Raw genomic sequence first — 27,609 nt, forward strand, 5'->3', positions numbered from 1 at the left:
GATTTCAAGCAATTGATAGCATAGCAAAGTCCTTCATTTGGAATGGGAAACATCCCAGATTACATTTCATTAAGATGCATAGGCTGATTGTGGGCTTGGCCTACCCAAGATTATGCTGTTATTCTCTCAAATTCCTGGGTTTGAGGACCAATCATGCGGAAGCTTGCCTGCCACACAACAGCGCTCCAAACATGGGAGAGAAAGAAAGAGAGGCCCGGGGCAGCTCGCCGTGCCTCATTATGTTTCTATGAACTCTCTAGGGTGACAAAATAGAAGAAATTAGGTATCTTTAAACAAGTGCCAAACTTTTCAATCATTCCCATGATGAAACACCTCCAAACCAGCATTTCTTTGATGGAAAACAGCCTGCTTGACGCATAACGGTGACAAACTAAGTCACGCGCTAGATAAAGGAGTATGTCTCAATGGCGAGAACGGTGCATCCGTCTGGAGGAACAGAGAAACACAAGGAAAAATCCAATGCCTGTCCACAGTCCTTCTTCTTATGACAAGAGCCGGCACCTCAAGGGTCATATGGCTCCTATCAAAGACCAAATGATTTGGCAGAGCCTCGATGAAACACCATCAGGCCTGTTTAACAAAGATGTTTAATCCGTACACAAACTGCTCATTTTCAATGATGTCCTCACGTGTTGTCACTCAAAAGGGTGAACATAGTACTCGTTTCGGCATGAGTCGCTAGTAACAAGGGTTAGACAAATTTGTGCACTGAAGTAAGAAAATCTGGCGAAATGGCAGCAAAGCCGCCGCCTAACGTGATGCGGCTCCCTCTGAGCATCTCTTAAGTGCCATCAGCCAATTAATTGGCATGATTGTATACAGGCTTCAGACCACGTGACTCACTGACATAGTCCCAATTGTGTCATTATGCAATGTCGATGTTTCATTGAAAGGGAACAGAAATAAATCAAAACACAGTTCAAAGAAGAAGATCAAACAGTATTCTTTATATATTGAAAAAAGTACACCTAGAGATATGAATAGTACTTTTTACAGAAGTGCTTACAATGATGTACACTCACATGAGATAAAGACTTCAGTTATATTTAATGGCAGGAAAAAGTGATTTTATTCTACACAAGGCTGGTCGTTCTTTAATGGTGGCTGCCATGTTTAGATCACATGACCAGTTGAATATTACTAACTATATCTTGTTACCCCACACCCACCCCAATCAGAAAATGTGTGTGCAGAATACGTTGAAATAATTCAATCATGGGTGACACAACACTGTTGGAGAGCAACTCACAAAAAGTATCAAAGGTAATAAATGAATAACATTGTTCAAAAACATAACAGTACAAGCAGTGTAGCCTGACAAAGCTTATCTCTGTTTTTTTATTGTCCTGTTGATTTGCTCAGTTTTACAACCGAGCAAATAGAGGCAGATAATTAAACAACTTCTCCAAGAAAGTTCCATTCTCACATATACAGTACATAACATATCATTTTATATTATACTGTATAACCTAATAATAATCTAAAACATACAATCTCTTGAAATAGCTGCAATGTAGTTGGATACTTTGTCATATTAGTCAGTAAAAGAAAAAGGAAAAAATGACTTAGAGCACCTTTAAATGTCAGATAAGCTACATTTAAGAGATCGTTCAACATCAAAAAGAATCTACAAGTACATTAAAGAACAGCATTAGTCGAAAGCGCTATGTACAAACATATTTCTTTTAAAGTCAACATTAAATCAAAATTGAGCCCATATACTTTCATTATGCGCAGTAGTAATTCATCATTTACTTTCTTAGTGCACATAACTCCAAATAAAATCATGTTTCACAATCTTTAAATTTTTATCTGTTCTAAGCACTGTGTTATGGCTATAGAAGACTTGGAATAAAGCATCATATATTCAAAACTACGTGGTCCACCCAGACAACAACTTTTCTTCTTGGCTGACATCACTAATCACTCTTTCTTTTCAACCCCTCCCTTCCAAAACCCTGACTCCATTTCTGTATGTAACGTCCATTTTTCATGATCCAATCAATTCACAAAGGATAAAATCAAGTCCGTCCTACATTTGTCTTGCTGAATATCCTGTTTCTCTAAAAAAAAATACATCCAATTACAAAAGTAAATTGGGTTGTGAACAGTGTTTCACGTCGACTTTAATGAACACTTCCAAAACCAGGTTCATCTTTCACCAGCCAAGGAACAACAAGGCCAATCCCTCTTTTTCCAATTCCATAGGGATGTCTTTACCAGAATCGGGTGCAGTTTTGAAGTGCCACACATTAATGTTATTATGCATTGCTGCAGAGCTTTTAATCTAGCATGGACATAAAGTGTCCGTATTCCTTATTTATTACTTTCTGGGAATTGTATTCATTTTCTGAGAATTTTAATGACTTGTAGATCTACTGTCCTGTAGCTTGAGCTGAAGCCACAGCACTGCGAGACTGTCATCTTTTATATAGGCTTTGTCTTGCACTGCTTAAAATGCATTATGCATTCATCATTTTTAATTATTCAACCTAGTACTCCTACAGTATTTGTATAATAAGTTGCTTCTCATATTTCACTCCATTGAGGAAAATTCCTTGAGGAGCAAGAAACTCTAGAATCTTCTGTAGAGCTGTCGAGATTAAGTGCGAACTTGCATGTACATTTTTGGTCCCAAATGGTGAGATAATAAATCAAAATGTGTAAAAATGGACCACTTATAGTGTAATATACAAAATTAGCAGATGGATGGATGGATACTGTATATATAGACAGACAAACAGATAGATAGATAGATAGAAAGAGAGATCTTCTAGAATGGGCAGATACATCTGCTGGACTGCCTGTGTATTTGACAAATTACTGCTGCTCATAGACGCAATTTCTGTATTATGAATTGTAATAGCCCACAAAGACAAGACCACTGCTTGCATGCAACACATGCTTCACGTCATTTAGAATTACTTAAATTTTCCATTTTCATTAGCGCTTTTCAAAACAGTCAAAGCACACAAACGTCAGCAAAGAACAAATGCTGGGGAAAAACACTCAAGTAAATTGAATGAAGGCGAGAATTGAACCCTCCGAGACATTCTGTCACCTTTGGAGAGCTCAGTCAAGCAATCCTTATTTGTTTGTTGAGGCTGCGCCAGACATTGTACTCAGCACCTTTTGTGTAGCTATCAATAAGAATGAATCCTCTCTAGATGTTAAGTACTGCAAGGGCGTTCTGTCTTCACAGGCAGTATTTGTCAAAGACATCTCGGCAATTCTAGGGGCCAAAGTCAATCACATTATTTTCAAAAGTGCCACATTGCTGCTTTGTAGCCAAGAAAAAAAAAATACATGTTTGTGCTTTTCCCATTTGTTTCTTTTTTTCCCCTACTCTGCTGCCTGGATGGAGAACGTTTAACATGGTTAAATCGACCAAGTTGAATTCCATTTCAAGCACATCTATATTCCACAGGTGATGTTGCATGCGCTCGCACACCCCCGCGATAATCAAAAAGGTTTCCAGCTACGTTAATGTCATCATTAGTAGCTGCCGCTCAGGGAGAGGATAAGTGTATTGCTGAGGGTCGACTGTGATTTCATGTAAATCAATAGAATGTGAAGATTTGCTGCCATAAATAGAGAAACATACATGCTGGTAAATGCTAATGTTAACCCGTGATCATGGATGGTATCAGAGTGCTGTTTGGTTAGCTACGGTGCAGCAACATTTATTGGAGAAAGACAGGAGCCTAGTCATGTACAGTCAGACTTTTGACTATCGGCATGCAGTCTGGTCCACACTAGAGCTTATTCTTTCGAAGAACCGTGCACATACATAAAACGACTGTCTGATCAACATGAAAAGCGGCCTATCACAGTTTGTTTTGCTATTATAGCTAAATAATAGGTTGGAGTGAAAAACAATGGAATTCAAATAATGGCACGCCAGTTTCTGTCAATGGTTGTACACAAAAAAACAAAAAGCGGGAAATTGGTATGGAGTTTGTGATTACAATTGCTGTTCATTCAAAAGTAACAAGTATACATTATCTCACACACTCACACACTCATTAATAAAAGTAACACGCTGTTGGATATCTAGTTAACCTGCTACATAGTGCCTAAAAAAAATGAATATCTGAATATCTTTCCTAGATTTGATGCCACTAACCTGGGTGGGTTTGCATCAGCCGTTTGTATGCCGTTAAGATAACACTGAGATATAAAGTTCACACTGGGGACTTAGCAACCACTAGTTAGTTAGTTCTTGGTTGTGCCGTTTGTATAGTCGTGTAACTTGACATTTACTTTTATTGATCAAAAAATCAACTTTTAAAAATGAATTTTAGTATACTCTTGGTACGGTTGATTTTCCAAACTTATTTTGCTTCACGTAAAACAGTGTCTATTGAAATACGACACATATATAATCATGAAATATACAAAATCGTTTATTTAAAGATGTAAATTACGCAAGTTCAGGATCTGTATCTAAAATTAATGAGGTGAAATAAATGAAGACTAATATCACACACTGGAGAGTTTGACAATTTTCTTTCTTGTGTTAAAAAAAATGTCCTAGTGTTACCGGGCGAACTGTGCACTTTTTTAGAATGGTTCTGTCCTAAAGCAGGGGTAGGCAACCTTTTTGACAAGGAGTGCCATTTTTTATTTTCCTGGTCAATAGCTGTGTGATTGCAACAGTACCTGGATGGGAGACCTCCTGGGGAAAACCAAGGTTGCTGCTGGAAGTGGTATTAGGGAGGCCAGCAGGGGGTGCTCACCCTACAGTCTGTGTGGGTCCTAATGCCCGAGTATAGTGACGGGAACACTATACTGTAAAAAAGGCACCATTCTTCGGATGAGATGTTAAACCGAGGTCCTGACTCTCTGTGGTCATTAAAAATCCCAGGACACTTCTCGTAAAGAGTAGGGGTGTAACCCCGGTGTCCTGGCCAAATACCCCCCATTGGCCCCTATCTACCATGGCATCGTATTAATCTCCATCCCTGAATTGGCTACATATCTATACTCTCTCCTCTCCACCAATAGCTGGTGTGTGGTGGGCGTTCTGGCGCACTATGGCTGCCGTCGCATCATCCAGGTGGATGCTGCACACTGGTGGTGGTTGAGGAGATTCCCCCTGTACTATGTAAAGCGCTTTGAGTGCCTAGAAAAGCGCTATATAAATGCAAGGAATTATTATTATTATTAGTAACTATTTCGCCCTTTTCTGTCAATCGCACCTGCAAAATCCTAAAACTTTATTTACAGGATTCATTTATATTTTGAGTAGACTCAGATTTTTGAACCCCACGATGTGGGTTTATGTTTTCTCTTTTAATCGTTTAATGTAATTTTGAGTGTGACCATGGTTTAAAGAGGGTGTACCTGTACGTTGGGTTGGAAATCACAAGATTTATAGTGGTGTTTTTCTTACTGCATTACGTGATGTTCTGAAAACAAAAAGAAACAAATGAAATAACGAATGTCGGCTGTCAAAAAGGCAAAGCGGGCGCGTTTACTTATGCAATACCAAACGTGAAGCGCTGCTGGCTCGTGATGCGTGAATGGCTTGCACGCACAACGTGAGTCTCATCACACTTTAATAGTGTTTAAGCACCCATTCAGCTGATGAAATTAGGCATTACATCAAGGAAGGATTACATCAAGATGTATATCGGAATGCTGGTACGGAATTTAAATAAATAAAATAGTCTACACTTCTCTAGCTGTTGCTGGAGTGCCAGTGATTACCCCTCCATGTGCCATAAGTTGCCGAACCCTGTCCCAAAGAGTCGCTAAGTAAGTTGTTAAGATATTGTTTTCTCTTGTAAATGTCAACATCATAATATACTGTATTCCTGAAGGAGTTTTTAGATGAAAAATGTATAGATTATTGATGTACCGTTACTCCAGATTCAGCAAAAATTTCGTTTTAAAAGTTGGGTTTCATTTCAAGTTTAATGGTGCTACAAAGAAAAGTTAAGTTACATTTACATTTATGCATTTGGCAGACACTTCTATCAAAAGCGACTTACAGTGCACTTATTACAGGGATAATCCCCCCGGAGCAACCTGGAGTTAAGTGCCTTGCTCAAGGACACAATGGTGATGGCGGTGGGAGTCGAACCAGCAACCTTCTGATTACCAGTTATGTGCTTTAGCCCACTACACCACCACCAAACCAAGTTGTGTGTAAGTTACAACTTATGTGCCCATTTACACCACAACCAGGCAAAGTTGTAAATTACGAACAGCTGGTGCAACCTCTGGTAAACTTAGGCAAAATGTTTACTAGTGTATACTGGTACTGTATCAAACTAGTATCCATTTTTTTTTATATACAGACTGATAAAAAATACAACAACAACAAATATTTTAGAGTGCCCTTACGCCCAGAAGTCATGTATAGACAGCCAATCATAGTAGAGCTTTCCAGATAAACAAAGTGCTTACCAGGTTTGGGTGCAATATGCATCAGATGCTGTGATGCATATTGCACATGCTGTGCACTTAACACAAGGCCACAGCATTAGTGGTATTTTACAGGTGTGACTCATTCCATGTAATGTCAAACTTTCTCTTCCTAAACTATGCATCATGATCTCTAGACCGTGACGTTCAAGATGTTTTTTTTAATTGGAGAAAGAACACAAAAAATGACAAAGGTGAATGTAGTAATGTACGCATGCTGCACTTGTGCAAAGAATGCTATAAAGAACAGTATTACGTGGACAAGTTGTCAATGGCAACCCTGCCTGCTTTGCATGGTGAAAATGAAAATAATAGTCCTGATGATTCATTGAGGCCCTTTCCTTTAGCGGAAATAATGAATGAAAACAGGTATCATGGAATTGAATTTACCCCCTTACAGCAAAACCTGACTATATGGAAGGAAAGTTTTGCTGTTTCCAATTTACATATTTCTAGCAGGAATGTACAAATGCAAATTTGATATATTTCATTGGCTTACTGCAGGTTACAAATAAATGCTTTATTAAAGCAATAATCCACTATAGGCTATCTGTTACAACATTGTTAACACGTTAAAGGGTGCTCTTAAGAATAACCCAAAAAGTGCATTAGACAACATTAAACATGGTTAAAACACTGAAAAATGAGCCTCGAGAGACGTATTGTGTGAAAAGGTGGCAAAGGAAAATGATGAATATTGTATCAAATAAATAGCTGTATTAATTAAAATAAATAATATGAAATAAACAATTCCATATTCAAGTAATATAGGTCTTTAGTCTAACTGTAAGCTGTTTATGGTTGCCAAGAAAGTAAGAATCTTGGTGCCGTAATGTAAAAGATGTCATAAAAATGAATTTTAAGTTATCATTTGAAATAGAAGAGTCAATTGTAAAAAATACAGCAACTTTTATAACTAGAAACTTGCTCCACAGTAAATGAACGCCAACTATTGAAACTAAAATGCATAAACGGCTCATTCTGATGTCAGAAACCCTCTAACAATGACACCTCTTTAGGGTCGTTAACACATAACACGTTCTTGAGCTAAAAAAGCTAGACACAGAACATTTAATTGGATGATTAGTTACGGGTCAATCTGACCCGTTTGACCTTTTAACACTGATTTACATCAGCTTAACTTCAACTTTTCTGCATGAAATTTCATGACATCCTTTATGGAGATGATTTGGATCTGACCATGTTAAAATGATTAATTTCCTGAGTTTGTCAACAACGCTACAAAAAAGTAACTAAGAAGTTGTTTCGGGTCAATTTGACCCTGTTCATATAAAGACTTACGAGAAAACTATAATATGCCAGAAAACACCAGAGCCTAGAACAGTTTTAAACAATATATAAACCAATAACGCAATACATCCACTATGACATGAACAAATGTTTGTGATTGTTAAACTGTGATTTGAAAAAAGCACAATTTTTCTTGATTGCTAACTTGTTTTTTTACTGTTAATATTTGGTCTTTTCTAAAAAATTTAATAAATGCTAATAACCTTTATGTATGGTCAAGTTACCAGCCTTTATAGTGTTATTTTATTGATGAAAAGCCATAAATGATTTAAACTGAATGACATGCTTTGACACAAGCACAGATGTTACTCTTTTCAGTAGTTTAAAAAAAATAAAAAGTTATAGCATCTGTGTCTGATGATTTGCAGTAATAGTATCTATCCTAATTTCTCACAGTGTGGTCTAAGTTTCTGAACACCTAGAGGCCATTCACACCGAACATGATTTCACACGTCTCGCTGTTTTTTGTCTCACGCAGGAACATCTTGTTTTTTAGTCACGTGTCAAGTTGAAAAGTACTTCAAATGTAAAAAAATGTGTCTTGAGACACCGGGGTTCCACAGAATGCACAGCATCTAAATCTAAAACGTATTTGGTGTGAACAGCCTCTAACAGTCAACATGATAAAAAACAGCGAGACGTGTGAAATCATGTTCGGTGTGAATGGCCCCTAGGTGTTCAGAAACTTAGACCACACTGTGAGAAATTAGGATAGATACTATTACTGCAAATCATCACACACAGATGCTATAACTTTTTAGTTTTTTTCAACTACTGAAAAGAGTAACATCTGTGCTTGTGTGCTTATCAAAACCAACCGTGACTATATTTTGCTCAGTTTTGTTAAACAAGCACCACAACTGTCTTGGTATCCATTACATCAGTTGAAAAGAGTCACACTTTCTAATCTGACATCTTCTCAGTTTCCGTGCCATTATAGAATAGTAGCGTGTCCAGTGCATGCACACTTTAGCTTTTTGCTTACTCTTATGAATGCTGCCTACAATCTTCCAAATGCAGGCTTTGTACGTAGGCTGTTTTCGAAGGATGGGACAGTTATAAACTATATTGGACCCAATAGCAAAGCACTGACACTCATTTCACATGCAAAAAAGGCATTTATTTATTAGTCTTTAAGGCACAATAGCAAAGCTCAGGCCATTTATTTTCGTATTATCAGAGAGAGGGTGAAAAATTATTATGGCTGTTTTTGGTGCAAGAAACCTTGGCTAACAGGTATACCTCAGGGGAAAAAATTTGATATGACTCCTTTATTACAAAATCATGACTATTTGTGCTCCATGCTCAGAAAATGATACCATATTGATTGGTTGGTGAGACCGTGAGGACCGTCAGCTCTGCTTGTAGTGCCTGTTGATTCTCTCATAGGAGCATTTCTATTAAACTGCATGAGGACACAGCTAGGAGGAAAGTATTCTGTCAGGTTGCATCAAGAGATTTGCCCAAGATTCACATTTGCTCAAAATTGCATTTAGTAGGCCCCTCCATACTGTGGGAATGCTCCTGTCGCCATTTGCTTCCATTAGCTTTCCATATCGATTTTTAATCAAAATCAAATCTCTCCAGCTCGGTTTCAAATCATAGTAAGCTGCCTTGCTGTGTACTGCCTACATAGGCCGTAGGCATAGGCATGCCTACATGCCTCTTCATAGAGTAAGCAGCAACTCTGTGCATCAAACAAGCGCTACATGTGATAAAACCTTGAGTAACCTGAATTTGGCCAAAATGAGGGATCTTAAAAGGCAAAATAATCTTTCTGCCTAGCAGCCTTTGTTTCACAGCTGTTTGTCCTACAATTTTGTAAGCAGCTCAATAGGTGTTGGAAAAGAGAATCCATTTCCGCTTGGTCGCCTTCCGTAATTGATGTCCATGCCAGAGGTTCTCCCCAACAGTAGGGGGCAATAATGAGTAAAAAGATGGATGGGGGTGTACGTACCGACACATGTTGGCACAGTGCCGTTCCACTGGGCAAGAGAGTTGGGCACGGCCTCACACCTGATGGCACTGGCACCATGCAGAGTGTAACCTGGGTTACACTCGAATATCACAGCCGTGCCCAATCCAAAGTCATTTCCAATTCGCTTCCCATAGCGAGGCTCAGGAACTGAACTACACTGAGAAGCACTGGTTCTTGGAACAGCTGCAGAAATGAGAGAAGGAATTGTCAGGTTGGTATTTAAAAAAATAAATAAACATTCGTAATTGAATACATGTGTACTGTTTACCACAGTACTTACTGTGCAGCATGTACTGTATGCTGCTTACATAAGTAAAACATGCAATCTATAAAATAAATGTTTTAAACAGTAGTGACATATGTTTGTAACAACACTAGCATAATGCTAACTACAAATTTTGCAGTATGTACTTATAAAAAAACATATATGCCAAACTTATCAGTTAAATATGCAATACTTAAAAGAAATTACATTTTAAAAAGCAGTGTCATATGTATGGAATGTAATTAAATTATACAGTATAAAAAAAATAAATAAAAAAAAATAGTGTCACATATCCGGAATAGAATACTAGCATACTGCTTACTGCCCCGTATATACTGTACTGTATATTACTGTGGTAGGGCGGAGGGCGGGGCCGGGTCGTGATCCTACGCACCCGGTCCCGTATGAGGCTAATCAAGCCTCCGAGGTATAAAGGTCGACTGCAGGGTGTCGTGCGGGAGAGAGAGATCGTTAGCGGACATGTCCGTCATGTGTGTGTTTATGTGGTCTTTTGAGTTTATCATTAAAACTATTATTTATATTGAAAAGCCGGTTCTCGCCTTCTCCTTTCCATTGAACAGCGTTACAACTACCTACTATTTATTTAAAAATAGAATGTAAAACAGTTTGCTATATGTCAAATTAAATGTTTCAAACATCACTGTCACATGTTCAGAATAGAATACCATTGCTTACAGCATACTACACAGTATTTACAGTATACTGCCTGCTATTTAAAAATAGTATGTAAAATAGTGTGCAATAATTAAAATCAAGTGTTTCAAACACCAGTGTGTTACATTGTTGCCTAATGAACTTCCTGTTACATTTACTACATTTAATTAAGTGAGAATTCATACATATAATTATAATAATTATATTTATAGCACAGGCATTAGCATGGTTTATGTAATTTTTCTCTGACCACTGCCACTGTTTTTGTGTAAATGAGGAATTGTCTGATCAATTAGAAATAAAGTATGGAGTGCCGCAGGGCTCAGGATTATGTCCTCTGATTTTTTCCTTGTGTATGCTTCCCCTGGGTGACATTATCAAGAACCTTTGAATACGTTTTCACTGTTATGCCAACGATACTCAGCTTTATATTTCCTCGAGACCTGACGAAATTTCCCAATTCTCCAAGCTAGCAGAGTGAATCAATGATATCAAAGACTGGATGGCTAAAAATGTCCTTCTACTCAATTCAGCATTTATTGGACCAAAAACCTCTGAAAATAAGATGCTGCAATATAATTTGTCTCCCGATGGATGTACAGTTGCATCACCTTCTACAGTTAAGAACTTGGTTGTTATGTTTGATAGCAATGCATCCTTTAAAATAAACATTTCCACTGTTTGCAGAACAGCATTCTTAGACCTCAGAAATATTGCTGTTAGGACACATGCTCTCTGTTTTTGATGCCGAAAAGATAATTCATATGTTCATGACCTCAAGACTAGATTATTTTAATGCATTACTGTTAGAATGTCTTGAAGGTTCAATAAATACGCTTCAGTTGGTTCAAAATGCAGCATCTAGAGTGCTGACTAGAACCATGAAATATGATCATATAAGCCCAATATGCATAGGCTACACTTAATTTATCCAACAACCCGCAGGTCTACACTTCTCATATTCTACATAACTTTGCTTTAATATTAAGTGAATGGCATCTACGCTGACATTATACCAAATAAAATAAATCCCCAGGTTACCAGAGCCTGCCAGATCCATCTCTGTTAAGCCCAATGTCCCACTCCAACCTCTACATTATGTGTCAATGACAGATGACTACTAACTGCAACCTGTACCAACAAGACAGCAAGGAGTGCTTCAATGATCACTGCCTGCATCACCTCAAACTACTAAAATGGACTTCACTGAGAATGAACTAATGCCAACTCTGCTGTACAAAAAGGGATACCTTTCTGGCCACTGCCTGCCCCTTGTTCTTAGGATAGGCTTTACTGAAAATGAACTACCACAAGCTTCTAGCCGAACCTTGAGGCACACCTCCTGACCTCAACCTGCATCATATTGGTCTTAGAATGGGCTACACAGTGAATAAACTGCTATCGACCGCAATACAATTAAACGATGAGCAACACTTCTCTGACCACTGCTTGCATCACGTCTCTTGAAATGGAATACATGAACAATAAATTACTGCAAACCAAACCAACCCACCCCCCCCAATTTAGTCTGGTCTATCCCAATTTTTTTTTTCTCCATTAACTAATATCTTAAGGAGATTTGGTTCCTTTGGCTTGCTCACTAGGGGCCTAAAGACAAATAATGTTTAAGGTATAATTTTCACATTTCACATTCACATTTTTCCAATAAAAATTATTCAATGCGGATTTTAGACATTACAGACATTACAGCATAATTTTCTGTAAAGCTGCTTTGAATGATGAGTGTTGTGAAAAGTTATATATGAATAAAAATGACATGACTTCCAGATTCATCTTGGACAATCAGTTATTTTTTCTATTTGAATCCAATTCTGTGTAAATATGTCTTAAACTTAAACAGTCTGATCAAATAATGAGTCGAGGAGGACAGAATAACAATTGATATCACTTCTGTGTTATTCCTCACAATGCAAATGTAAGGTCATTTTGGGACAAAGTATTCTGTGCAGTGTGCTCTGTACAACTCATTGTCAAATCTAGTAGGTCTTCTGGGTATTCCATGCATACAGAAAATGGAAACACTGTGCACAGTGTACATATATGCAAAAATAGTATTCACAGTAAAGTGGTATGGTATTCCAAATATACTGTTGAATTTATTTGACTTGAGATTAGTTGAAAAGTCCATACCTTGATAGACAAAATGAAAGCCTTTAGCCGTGTTTGGCCCCTCGGTTTTAAACTTGATGGTGATTTCATTGGCAGAGCTCAGTGGCAACGGTTCGCCTTTGAGAACAGAAATTTGGAGAGGAGAGAAAGGTAAGAGTTTTGTAATCAGTCTGCAGTTACAGAAGTGACATAAATGAATGATCAATATTTCTAATAAAATAGTTTTAATAAAACATATAAATAAAGTGAAAAAAAAAAAGACTCTCAGACTTTTGGACCCCATTGTAGTCTCCTCAGAATCACATCAACAACAAAACACAGCAGTCACCGCAGCGGAACAGCTGTTAGAAAACTGATTGCTGCAGTCCATGAAGTTTAAAGTTGCCTCGTCTCAGCAGACTGGCCTTTTGTTGCTCTCAAATAGCAGTGGTAAACAAAGCCTTTTACCTGAGTGAGAGCCATAGATCGAGGTGAGGAGGGGAGAATCCGTAGAGAGTCCGTCAAAGATCTCCACCACATCATTAGGGGTCGTCTGGAAGAACATAAACTGGCCGAAGAGAACTGTGGCGAGATACAGACAAAAAAATAAAGTCAAAGCTTACAAATACAAACATTTTTTCATTCTTTGGAATAGGTCTGTCATGATTATTAAATAACTGTCTGATCACGGTTATTTGATCGTACCGCTTAACCAGTTATTGGGCATTCAAATTCCAATCAAAATTGGATGCCCAAATAAGGGAATTTTAAGTGAATACACTGTATAAATACCATCAACGGCATGGTTTGTGTCATTCACAGTGTCAACTCCGAGTCTGAGCATCACTGAACCGTACCACAGATGTCAACCAGCTCCTGTCCTGAAGAGCGTGTGTGAAGCGCTCTCACGCATTGCCGAACAAGTATAAACTTTGATAGTGAATGTAAAGTGCTCCTGTTTCACTTTAAACGATGGTGCTAATGGCAAATGTTACTGGTTCATACATGCAGTGTTAATGACATGCAGTGACACAGGGGAGGAGATGCACACTTTTCTGTGGAGTGATAAAATGATGAAATGAAATCTCAAAGGTTTTGCTTCATGACAAATAAGGACTTGTGGGTTTAATCAGAGCATTAAAATAATGTGTGAAAGTGATGAAATTAGAAATTAAATGTTTTACCATTGCATAATATTTAAAAAAAAAATATATATATATATACTATAAATACAATAATATACAGTGGCATGCAAAAGTTTGGGCACCCCTGATCCAAATTTTTGTTGCTGTAAATAGCTAAGCGAGCAAAAGATGGTAAAAGGAAAAGGGCCCGAATAAAAAGTTTGGGCACCCTGCATGGTCAGTATTTATTAACACCCCCTTTGGCAAGTATCACAGCTTGTAGATGATTTTCGTGGCCAGCTAAGCGTTTTTCAATTCTTGTTTGTTTTTTTTTTTCGCCCATTCTTCCTTGCTAAAGGCTTCTAGTTCCATGATTCTTGGGCCGTCTTGCATGCACTGCTCTTTTGAGATCTATCCACAGATTTTCGATGTTTAGATCGGGGGACTGAGAGGGCCATGGCAAAACCTTCAGCTTGCGCCTCTTGAGGTCGTCCATTGTGGATTTTGAGGTGTGTTTATGATCGTTCTACTGTAGTAGAAGACATCCTCTTTTCATCTTCAGCTTTTTTACAGATTGTAAATGGTCTGACACTGAGTTTTGAGGTGAGGACGCAGGAAAGGTTTTCTGCTCATGACTCTTCCGTGAAGGTCATATTTGTGCAGATGTCACTGCCCAGAAGAACAGTGCATCACTACTCCAGAGTCGGCTAAATCTTCCTTAAGGTCTTTTGCAGTCAAACAGGGGTTTTGATTTGCCTTTCTAGCAATCTTATGAGCAGTTCTCTCTGAAAGTTTTCTTGGTCTTCCAGACCTCAACTTGACCTCCATCATTCCTGTTAACTACCATTTCTTAATTACATTACGAACTGAGGAAACGGCTACCTGGAAACGCTTTGCTATCTTCTTACAGCCTTCTCCCGCTTTGTGGGCATCAATTATTTTAATTTGAGCGCTAGGCAGCTGCTTAGAGGAGCACATGGAGGCTGATTGTTGGGATAAGGTTTGAGGAGTCAGAGTATTTGTAAAGCTTTGAAATTTGCATCACCTGGCCTTTCCAAACGATGATTGTGATCAAGCCATAGCCCTAACAAGCTAATTAAGGTCTGAGACCTTGGTAAATGTTATCTGAGAGCTCAAATTTCTTGGGGTGCACAAACATTTGCTTGGTGCTCCTTTCCTTTTTTTCTCTCTAAAATTGTGCAAAACATAAATAATACACTTATCTTGCTTAAAATGTTGAAAAGAATGTTTAATCTTTAACTTCATGCCTTTTGGAGATCAATTCATCTTCTACTCACTTAACTATTCACAGCAACAGAAATTTTGGCCAGGGGTGCCCAAACTTTTGCATGCCACTGTATACAGTATAAATAAATTTTATGTTATTTTTATATAAAAAATTTTTTTTTAAAATATATATATTTATGAGTTAAAAAAAACAACACGTTTAAATGGAAAATGGACCAAAATAAAGTAGTCCAAAAAGAGAGACATAAAAATATGACAACTTATGTGAAAAATATTCACGAAAACACTTACAGAGTCAATTAATCATCATAATTGCAATTATTATTAATTGTCAGCCAAATGTCATAATCGTGACAGTCCTACTTTGGAATAATATGTCGTGCCCCAATGAATCACACGCAATAAATCTGGGAAAATGCAATATGAAAGTAAAAATGGTCAGTTCAAGTTCATGTTGATTTTCATGTAAAGAGAGCTAATTTGTGATTTTTCATTTCCTATGGGTTGAACCCATGATATAGTTCTCCCTTAGCTGTTTTCAAAGGTACCCAGAGTGAAACAAGTCCTTGATTTAACAAAACCTCCAGTATGGGCCGTCTGACATCTTCAACAATTTACCACAATAATTCACTCCAGTTCTTTCAAAATGACTCCCGATACAATAATTACTTATTGAATTTAGGAGGAGTAAGCAACTCTACCAAAGTCACTACACAAAAAACCTCTAACAAGAAACTCAAACTTCTGCAGAGGACTGCAATAAATTCATATTGCTACTGTAAGTAAAGCAATAAAAGTGTAGAGAAGTCAATACTCAAACTATAAAAGAAAGTAACTCAACTCAAGGGTCGCCCGAGGCCCACAAAACAGAGTATGCCTTCAGGCAAGCAGTGTACATTAGACAGATGATAAAGAACCATACAACGCCAGAGCTCAAGGTGAGAAAAACAGCGCCATATGTTTGTCACCACGTATGAATAATTCAAAATCAAACCTGTTCTTTCTTTGCACTTTCAGGCATTTCAAAGAATTATTTTTCCTGTAATTGAAAGAGGCACGGTAGATGTATATTTATTTCACTTGAAATGAGCAGCACATATTTAGTGAATTTCAGCACATGACATTTAGAAGAAGGCACGGCAAAGTGTGTACAATAAAACACAGTCGACTCACACAACAGATTCTTCATATTCTTAAATATGAAGATTTTTTTTTTTTTAGGTCTAAACTGAATGGGTTTTAAATTTTAGTCCTATATGTCTTTATGCCTCAATTTGAGGTCCATGCCCATGCTTAACCCACCACCAGAGGGTCAGGGCATTGCTAGATGGTTGCTTGGGTGTTCTGGGTGGTTACTTACTGGCCCAATTCACAAAAGCCTGCCACAAAGTCTTTATGATATTCTTGTCTCTAGATATGGCTCAGCAGGTCTGGACTGGTAATCTGGCATACCGGGCATTTTCCCGGTGGGCCGACACAATTTGGGGCCGATCAGGGGTGGACTGGCCATCGGGAGAACCGAGCGGGCCAGTGGGTCGGCCGCGAAACTGGCCTAATGGCCCGCATTATGCAGAACGAACCACAAAACGGTGCCGCGATGCTACTTTTGAGAAAGAAATATTTTGGAAATAAGAAATTACATTTCTATTGGATTTAATGCCTTCAGCAGTCTGTTAACAAATGAAGATCATTTCAGATTTTAAATGAACAGATTCTAACGAAAGGTTTGCACAGACTTTTTGATTAAGATAATTTATTAATTCATAATTTTTTTTAAATACCACTAAACAAAACAAAACTTATAACATATATCTTTAATAGCACAATGTTGTATCAATAACCATCCAGAAATTACACCCACACACTATCAATTCTTGGTTAAATTCCAGCGGCACGCTAAGAATTTTATTCATTAAAACTCTGCCTAATAAGAGTCATTCGATTTGGAATCGGACTACCTTGGTCAACTATTTTTTTCGCACTGCAGATTCAAACAAACAGGCACATAAGAGTCATCTGTTCAGGAATCAGACAACACTGATCATGCTATATTTTATGAGCAGTCAATACAAAAGAACCAGCTTATAAGAGTAATTTATTCGGGAATCAGACTACACTAATCACGCTATATTTTTCATACTGTCGATTTAAAAGAACCGGCTCATACGAGTCATTTGTTTGGTAATCAGACTACACTGGTTGTGCTATAATTTTCACGCTATCAATTCAAAAGTACCGCCTCACAAGAGTCTTTCATTCGGGAATCGGACTACACTGGTCACGCTATATTTTTCTCATGGTCTAATCAAAAGAATCAGCTCATAAAATTCCTTTTTTCTGGACTACACAGACTACACTATACGATTCTTGTTGAAGATTCAAAAGAACTGGCTCATAAAAGTCATCCGTTCTGGAATTATACTACACTGGTCATGCAACATTTGTTGTGCTGTCGATTTAAAAGAATTGGTTCATAAGAGTCTTTTGTTTGGGAGTCAGACTACACTGGTCGAACTATATGCTGAGCACTGTAGATTCAAAAGAACCTGCTCATAAGAGCCATTAATTCGGGAATCAGACTAAACTAGTCGCGCAGTTGATTCAAAGAACTGGCTCATAAGAGTCATTGTTTTACGAAAACAGAATACACTGGTTGCGCTAAATAATCCGACACTGTATATTAAAAAGAACTGGCTCATAAGAGTAATTTGTATGTGAATCAGACTACACTGGTTGCACTATATGTTTTGCTATGTAGATTCATAAGAATTGGCTCATAGGAGTCATTCATTCTGGAATTGGACTACACTGGTCTCGATGTATGTTTGGCACTGCTGATTCAATATCGGTGTTACGGCTCCCAGAATAGTAGTGTAGGAAACACTGGCTGGGTATTTTAGTGCAGTGTCCTATTCACATCAGTGTGAGAATATGCATTCAAGAACTGTTAACAGAACAAAAAGACATGAAAATAATCTCGATCCAGTATTTTTTTTTTAGAAAATACAATTGATTCTAAATAGCAACCAGTTCTGCTTCCAACCCTAGAATTAAAAGTATCTCTATCACCCCCTTGAAGCTAGATACCACCACAGCTAATGAGCCCATGTCCATTCAAAGGGACTGAACAGCAGCAATCCATTGGCCAAGCATTCGCGTATGCAAAGTAAACAATAAAAACAATTATTCCTGCATTAACAAACACCACTAATTACCATTTATAAAGTGGCTTCAATTTGCTTCTTTCATAAACCACCTCAGTTATAAAAAGTCAATAACAAAGGCTCCTTGGGAGCGCATGACTCCTGGAATTAATATTTTCAGAATGATATGCCAAAGAACCCTTCTGCAATTTATTTGGCATGCTTACAAAATCTTATTATAGTTCAGGTACAGGATTATTCAATAAGTCAAAATCATGCATTCATTACATAACTAATTCTGACAGGCACAAAGGATGCTACCTAATTGGGTCTTGTGTTTCCTTTCGTACAATCATAGTGGTGTGTGATCTTTCCACAATGTCAAGTAAAATACATAATTTTCCATGTGCACAGTACAGGGGTCACACATACTGTCTGCTTTGACATTATTCTCTCCTAGGGCCCGCCAATTTAAACAAGTTTCATGCCTGGCCAGTCAAAAATAATCTGAACTCTTTCACCAAAAGCACCATTAACACACAGGGCATAAGGCTCATGGACATCAGAGTCTTGTCAACATTTAATGGCTTATTAAATCAAGGAAATGGCACTGGTTGTTGGCTAGTTAAACTCTTTCTTTGTCATCAAGGAAAGTAAGACCAAATCTTGTAGAAAGCATGAGGGTAAAAAAGGTTATTCTTGTACTTTTGAATCTAACTTCAACTTCAGGTTTTTGTGGTGCTGTGTGCACAACCTGGTCTCATATACCCTGTTTCCACCTGATATTGCCATGCATCAAATGCATCTTCTGTGACCACTTGTTTTCGGATTTAGAGGAGAGGGTCTCTGATTTCATGACATCATATTCACCGATCAACCACAAGATATAATATATAGATAATAATGTGTAGGTCCCCCTCGTGCCGCAAAATCAGCACCAACCCACATCTCAGAATAGCATATTCTTCTCACAACAATTGAGTTACCATAGACCTTAAGTTCGAAACAGTCTGACCATTCTCTGTTGAACTCTCTCATCATCAAGGCATTTCCGTCCACAGAACTGCCGCTCACTGGATGTTTTTTTGTTTTTGGCACCATTCTGAGTAAATTCTAGATACTGTTGTGTGTGAATATATCAGTAGATCAGCAGTTACAGAAACACTCAAACCAGAGTAATCGCATGGATGATTGTTGGTGCCAGACGGGCTGGTTTGAGTATTTCTTTAACTGCTGATCTCTTGGCATATTCACACACAACAGTATCTTGAATTTACTCTGAATGGTGCCAAAAACATCCAGTGAGTGGCAGTTCTGTGGATGGAAATGCCTTGTTGATGAGAGAGGTGAGAGAGAATGGCCAGACTGGTTCAAACTGACAAAGTCTATGGTAACTCAGATAACCACTCTGTACAATTGTGGTGAGAAGAATATAATCTCAGAATGCTATTCTGAGATGCGGGTTGGTGTTGTTTTGGTAGCAGGAGGGGGACCTACACAATATTAGGCAGGTGGTTTTAATGTTGTGGCTGATCAGTCACTATGTCAGTGTGTTATTGCATGACAATAAATTGTAATAATGTCATAAAAGACAAAGAAAGCAGCAAAAATAAATAAATAAAATACAATTCTCACAGATGCAGCTGAACGTCTAAGCATAGACGCAACATTTCTAGCAGAACTCTCTGTTATTTTTGTATTACCTGAGTTTCAGATGTGTGTGCTTGTTAACTGTGTCACTGCATGTTTATATCAGACACACAGAAGAAGGTCTGTAAAGTTCTCATTCTTGTATTTGTATTCACTTTTTCAAATTTCCTTTTAAAGCTGCACACAGCAGGGCTGGTTATTGATACAGATGTCCTGATTAAATTAGATTCGGATTCACAAGCTCTCAGTTCTAATTTTGATCCAATTCTAATTAGATTCTATATCGATTAATATGGGTATTTCAGTTATAATGTCCCTTTTGATTAAATTCTGTTCAATATACAGGAGAGCTTTTAACTGGGTTCATTATGAAAATATACATTTTACAAATTACATTTTATTAGTTTTTTTATTATTCTGGTCACATTTTGGCTTTTTTAAAAATTGCTACATGTTGATTTACAGAATGCATGCTTAAACTGGTACTGTCTCTAAACAAAACCGGCATTTCTGTAAAGAATGAGCGCATATAAACGAGACAGGACTCAAATGGCTTCATCTCATCTGTGCTATGCATGATTACAATTAAAAAGGCATTCTAAAAGAAATATCTGAGACAAAGTTTATAATTTAAGTGTGAAATTTCTACACCACTAGCATCACCAAACAAAATTTCAAAAATATATTTCAAACAGGTTTCAAATCCCAAACAATCCACACCTTCCCCTGGTCAGCCAAACAATTGGTCTTGCCTCAAACTCTTCATTTAGCTGTGTTGGGATGATATTTTGATGTTTGATAGTGCAACCGTGTTAACCATTTTCAGGGTAATCAACCTATGAATGGCTTACTTGTACTTGTCTCTGCATATTAAGCTGGGAGAGGAAAACATTTATTAATATAAACTTTAAATGAAACATAACTGAAAACTTCATTATGTCTCCTGAGCTCTGGAAGAGCAACCTCGGAGCAATAAAATTTCTCCCTGGGTGCATCACGTAAGAATTACGACTTATGTAAGTCTGCCATTAAAGTGCACATTCAGCATTTACTGAGCTTAACATGCTGCAAAACAAGCACAAAAACACCTTAAATCATGCTATTTCCTGTTTAGCAAGGAGAACAAACAGTGCCAGAAGAAAATGATGAAAATAAGGTTAAGGCCCCCACCGTAGGCTCCTTCAGCAACAGAGTCTCAGAGGGAAACTGCAACCCAATCGTAGGGAGACCCGGTGCTACAGCTCAATGTTTGCACACCACCACACAACTTAAAACCCTTAAAGACAACATGGAAAATAACCACCCAAAGGCAATGCATCAGACTATAATAACAATGCTTTACATTTGGGCTAGCAAAGCTGCAGAGAGCTGAAAGTCTTTTGGATGTAGCATCTAGCGACAGTCAAAATGCATCGACTCATCTCCCTGGCGAACGCTTCTTCTCAGCATGTTCTCGCTGCTAACCCACCAGGTATGCTGCAGGCAAAATTCACATACCTCAGTGCCTTGTGTTCCGATGACAATGAAGCAAAAGAAAACAAAAAAGTTTCAAACTATTGCCTTTAAGTTCTCCATTGAAATTTTAACTTACAAGCATGGCAGTTGTAATTATGATGCACTGCCTTACCAAAATGAATTCACTTACTGACAAACACTACTAAGCTAGTGATAAAAATAACAATAAAAAACAAAGGATGTGTAATTTCTGCACCACTAGTGCCATCAAATGTAATCACAAAAAATAAACATTGTTTAACGACATCTTTACGAGTACGCCTCTCGTCTTCTGGTGATGGAACAACAGATAGCCCCACCCTAACTTACGCCATTGGTCGAGTCAATGTTGTTGTGTTGGGCTGGATGGACTACTCAGACATACAGAGGAATTTTTATAGTGCCACAGAGACACAGTGTTTGCAACTTTCTAGAAAATTAACCTACGAATGGATGTACTTATAGTTGGATATTAAGCTAGGATTGGAGAAAGTATGTTAACACAGAAAGAGTGACACACTTCAGCTTTAAGTGTGTAATTGATGCTTGTATTTTTTTATCCTCCTGCTGCCGCAGAGAATAATGGAAAATTAAGTTTTGTTTCGCAAGAATGACGTCATTAGCTGTATTCTGATTCGCAGGATTCCTACCCAGAGTTCCCTTGCTCCCTAAACACTGAGCATGGGATATCTATTGAGGTCCACTTCACTTATCAAACTTAGTTTATTTGGAATCCCTTACAGTGTCATCAAATATCTTTCAGTCCCATATACTTGATTCAGGTTGATTACGAGATTCCCACTGGTAATTTCAACATAGCGGACGAGTTCATGTGCATCCATCTCGAAAATACGATCATTCCAACATGACCTGAAGGCATTATAATACAACTCAGGTGAATTGGTATAGCGCTAGTGCTAATGCTTATCAAGCTCTTCTGTCTCTTTCTCAACTACTAGACAAAATCATTTTAATATTAAGCAGATATTGCATGTTGCAGAGTTCTGGTTTTCAATTGTGGATTTCATTTAATTGTGTCCATTTGCAGTTTAGTTCAAGCCAGATTGCGTAAGGTGGTACAACCGCTCATGGCCGATGTCTCCTCATGTGAGTCGTTCCCCACACACAGGCTTAAACAACACGTCTGGGTGATTGAGTACAGAATTGCTTTGTTGAATCTACAGTGAGGTGCGTGGGTGGCTGCAGTCATTCGTTGATGTTTGATGCAACACAGGCCTGCGGGCAAGTCCTTCCACAGTACCAGGATACACCACGTGTCTGGGTGGGATTTTAACCGCTCACACTCTCTGGAACATCTGCCACCAGTTTAAGGAGGTGGGAATTTATAATATGGAGTGTTGACAGTGAGCAGGTCGGGATTTGCATTTAGACAGTGGGTCTCATTCACTAAAGTCATGAAATTTCACACCACATTGTCATTTCTTCCACATCTGAAAGTCCGTATTGTGTTTCATATAATTCTGTGGTGGAAATGACAGTGAGGGAATTACATTTTTTTTTTTTTTTTTAAGCAATCAACTCCTTATCAAAGCTAAAATTATAATTATCCCAAATACATACAGTACAATTAAATTATATTTTCACATATTTTTCATAATAGTGAAAATTACATTAAACAATAACAGCTTGATTGGAAATGATGCTCAATAAAAATATTCTGCTCATAAGGGATATTTACCTTGATTTCCTGTTTTCTCAAACATGCTCTTCACTCACAGTTTTGAACTTAAAATAATAATAATAATTAAAAATGGGTGTGTTGAAAATTATGCCACAGCTGTGGGACACATAACTTTTCTTTTCACTGATAGAAATAATTTTCACCTAAAACATATTGAAATAGTTTGTTTGTTTATTTCATTCTTTGTTTAAATGAAAATAGTTTTAAATAATGTGTATTTTTTATTGATTATAAGGTGAAAACAGTCAAATCTGGAATGAAAATATCTCAGTTTTAATGTGACTAATGTGAATATATACAGTGTGTGTGTGTGTGTGTGTGTGTGTGTGTGTGTGTGTGTGTGTGTGTGTGTGTGTGTGTGAGAGAGATTAAACATTAACATGCAAACCTTGTCTGTGCATATACAGTAAGTATACAATTTGTACACATTAGTGAGTGATACCCATTGTGTTTGGCTTAAAAAGATGCACTGCTGTACGAAAGCTCTGCATGAAACATGGGACATTCTCATGCTGTTTGTATATTTTCTAATAAACTCCCTAATGTAAAACACTCACAATAGCAACAAGATATCTTATAGACTGAAATTACTGAGAGACCCCAGTGCAACAGATTTTCTGCTGTATTGTCCAGATGCAAAATGTGCACTTGGTCGACATCTTTCTCTAAACACAAACGCTGGAGTCTAATATGTACAATTCATGCCTAAGGCATTCATTTGGCAGCTGTGAATAATTCAGTTTTTCCTCTCAAAGACAGGTGCTATTTAAAATGTATTAATTGTGACAGAATAATTAAACATTAAAGGCTTGTCAAAAAAGCAGAGAATTTACTGTCTGACTGCCGTTTTATTTGGAGGCTAAAATATCCCTCATTTGGCACACCAACCTTTTATTAATCTTGAATCGGACACATTTCTTACAAAAAGCTTTAATGGTGGTTTTAGTGATGAGTTTTACTTTCAGACTTGTAACTTTCAGGCATTTAATTCAACATGAAACAGCCTTAGAAACCGGAAACACAAAAGGAAAAATAATGAAGAATGCACTGCCACTATTTTTCAATCTCCAAAATGATAAAAAAAAAAAAAAGCACCATAAAAGCCTGCAAAAAGAATTTAATGCGAGTTGTGCACTTTATTTCATTTATTCTGAAGGATTTATCAAACATTTGACAAAGACAATCTTCCAACGGTCTATCGATACCACTCTCCATGTAGAACTTTAAATGGGTTTGACATTTAGCCCCTGAAAGACTAACAAGGCAAAACTGCTCTTGATCAAAAGAGGAGACAAAAGCACAGCTATCATTTATGTGGATGAAACTCTTAAATGTTCATTTAGTCCACAACTTCATGTCTTTATTTTTATCAGGCCTGCCTGTATGATATGATGTGATATGTAAGAAGTTTGTGTTCTCTGGTCTGTGGGCGTCTTCCTAGGTGACAGTTAAACCATTACAACATTTTCATAGTCAAGCAAGAAACCCTGTTGCATCATAAATATCACACTTAATCTCTTTACTAAATGTCTTCCTGTGAAAGCTGTAGAATCAAAACAGACTTGTTAATATATCATCTACATAAGCCCCTTTCCCACATAGAGTTCTGCTTCTTTCCAAGAGGGACTATCCAGACATACATTTTACATCTTACATTCCTGAAAATAATTTTGCCTCTTGCATTCGCACCTACAAAGTGAACCCCTGTAATGATGTAATGTAAGCTTGACCATTTATCTTCTGATGTTGTTTGCACAGGTTATACAATAGCAACAACAACAAAACACGGATGGACGATGCCAGGATTGGAGCTCCATTTTGTTTGGGCTGTTTTACACAAACTGCATCTGCAGGTTTTTATGGGCATGTGAGCAGTGCAGTGCTATGTCCCTGAATCCACAGTGAGTGGAGAGATGAGGTGCTGAGCCTATGTTAAATGGATAGTTCACCCAAAAACTAAAATGCATGACTTTCTGTCTTCAGCAAAACAAAAAAATTTTTTTTAAGAAGAATATCTCAGCTCTGTATACAATGCAAGTGATTGGCGATCAAACCTTTGTAGCTCCAAAAATCACATAAAGGAAACATCAAAGTAATCCATGGGACTCCTGTGTTTAAATCCATATATTCAGATGTGATATTATGGGTGTTGGTGAGAAACAGATCAATTTTTAAGTACTTTTTCACCCTAAATCTCCACTTTAACTTTCACTTTAAGATGTAAAAAGATGTATTTTTGGGTGAACTATCCATTTAACTGTTTTATCACCACAATCAATGTATCACTCAGCAAAGCGACACCACTCTCCTGTTCCTGTTAGGGTTTCCAATTTATTCTCCCTACTCAGTGATGCACTCACTGAGAATCATGTTGAAAGAGCTTTAGTAATATGTGATTCTATTGTAAGGAACATGGAAATAGAGGCTGCAGCCACTATTGTTAAATGCATTTCAGGGGCTCGGGCATCTGACATCAGATAAAAGTGCAGGCTGATGCTAAACGTAGATTTTCTAAAATAGTTTTTCATGTCAGCACTAATGATGTCTGGCTTTGCCAGTAGAAGATCACTAGAGATAATGTTAAAGAGGTATGTGAACTTGCAAAAACAATGTTAGACTCTGGTCTTATGCTCTGGTCCCCTCCCTGCTCATCGTGAGGTGTCACTGAAAGGCTAGATGTCTGAGTGAAGTACCAAACTACCAAACACAAAACCCTCATTAAGTCATTTAGAAAAAAAATTGAAACTTGAAAATAACAAAAAAAATAAGATCTTTCTTAAATTTAAGATTCAAGAAACATCATATAAAGGTAGGGCTACTAAACACTAGATAGCTTTCATCCAAATTGTAAATTAAATTATTACACATCATAGATTGGATTCGCTCTGTCTGACTGAAGCCTTGATTAAAACAGATTAATATATTAGTTTAAATGAGTCTATTCCCTTAGGTTATTGTTATAAACATGAGCCTCTTCTGAAAGTTCGAGGAGGAGGTTTTGCTACAATTTACAGTGATATTTTCAGTGTTACTCAAAGGTCTGGATAAAAGTTTAATTCTTTTGAACTGATAATGCTGAATGTGACATCGTCAGATATAAAAATAAAAATGTTTGTCATCTTTTGTTCTTGTAACAGTATAGACACCAGGGCCATAGTCCGAATTCCTTCGAGAGTTTGCTGATTTTCTGTCAGATGGAGTGGTTGCTGTGGATATAGCTTTAATTAGCTGTGAATTCAACATCCACACAGATAACAAAACATATACACTGGGAATAGCATTTATCAATATTCTCAACTCTGTTGGGGTTAGACAAAATGTGACAGGTCCAATCCATTGCCAAAATCATATGCTAGATCTAATTTTGTCATATGGAATTAATGCTGATACTACAGAATTTCTGCCGCGGAGCGATGATATCTCAGATCATTACCTTGTCTCTTGTATGCAGCACTTAGCAAAGGTACCTCAATCTACGCAATGTTATCTTACAGGTACAACTATTCGTTCAACTATTAAAGATTGCTTCACTAATAATCATCCAGACTTGTCTCAAATACTCAGTATGCCAAAGTTGTCAAAGTAAATATGGATAGAGCCATATCTAACACTCTAGATAGTGTTGCCCCCATTTGATTAAAGAAAGTTAAAGAGAAAAATCCCAAGTCATAGTACAGTGATCACAATCATGCTCTCAAGACAGCAGCTCGGAAAATGGTGGGTTAATGGAAGAATACAAAATTAGTGGTATTTTGTGGTGCATGGAATGATAGTGTCTCTAACTACAGACAGGCTATAAAAACTGCCAGGTCTGAATATTTGTGCAAACTTATAGAAAATTACCCCAAAAATCCTAGGTGTTTATTCAGAATTGTGCTTAAATTGGTTAGGAATAAAACTTCTATTCAACCAGATATTCCATCACAGCATAGTAGCAACTGTTATGTGAGCAGCGAAGGCAGACGAGGAGATGCGGATCCAAGTCCAGTTCAACTTTATTAAGGAAACAAACAAGGCAGGTACACGGAAAACACGGGAACAAAGGAAAACCCCTCAATGGGGAAATAAACATAAAACTAGGAAACACGGGCAGGGGAAACATTCTAGGCTAACAACATTCAACGATCGACCCCGACTGAACAAACAGACAGGGTTTAAATACATAGACATAGGACAAAGGGGCCAATGAACAAACAGAACTCAAAACAAGATAACAAGGTGAATAAACAGAAACCAATGGTAAACTACTGAGGACAGGTGAAAACAATGACAGAGAACACGAACGCTAACAGGGAGACTGTGGAGCTAAACAAGGGACAAAAGTGAAAACTACGGAATACAAAAGGGACAAAAATGGTAAACAAAGGGGCAATGGTAAAACAAGACAAGGTATATGTAACAGCAACGACTTTATGAATTTCTTTACAGATAAAATCGAAATCTTCAGAAACAAATGA

The 27,609-nt window shown here is 37.5% G+C and overlaps 1 protein-coding gene across 1 annotated transcript in view; it reads right to left on the bottom strand.

Moving 5' to 3' along the window:
• Positions 1–27,609, bottom strand: part of LOC127657696 (CUB and sushi domain-containing protein 3-like) — a 390,710-nt gene that overhangs the window by 137,128 nt on the left and 225,973 nt on the right. Inside the window, 3 exon segments of the mRNA XM_052146537.1 lie at positions 9,722–9,925; positions 12,834–12,929; positions 13,260–13,373. Coding sequence (XP_052002497.1) covers positions 9,722–9,925; positions 12,834–12,929; positions 13,260–13,373 — 414 coding nt within the window.

This window comes from Xyrauchen texanus, chromosome 17 (assembly GCF_025860055.1).
Source record: "Xyrauchen texanus isolate HMW12.3.18 chromosome 17, RBS_HiC_50CHRs, whole genome shotgun sequence".
Classification (NCBI taxonomy): Eukaryota; Metazoa; Chordata; class Actinopteri; order Cypriniformes; family Catostomidae; genus Xyrauchen; species Xyrauchen texanus.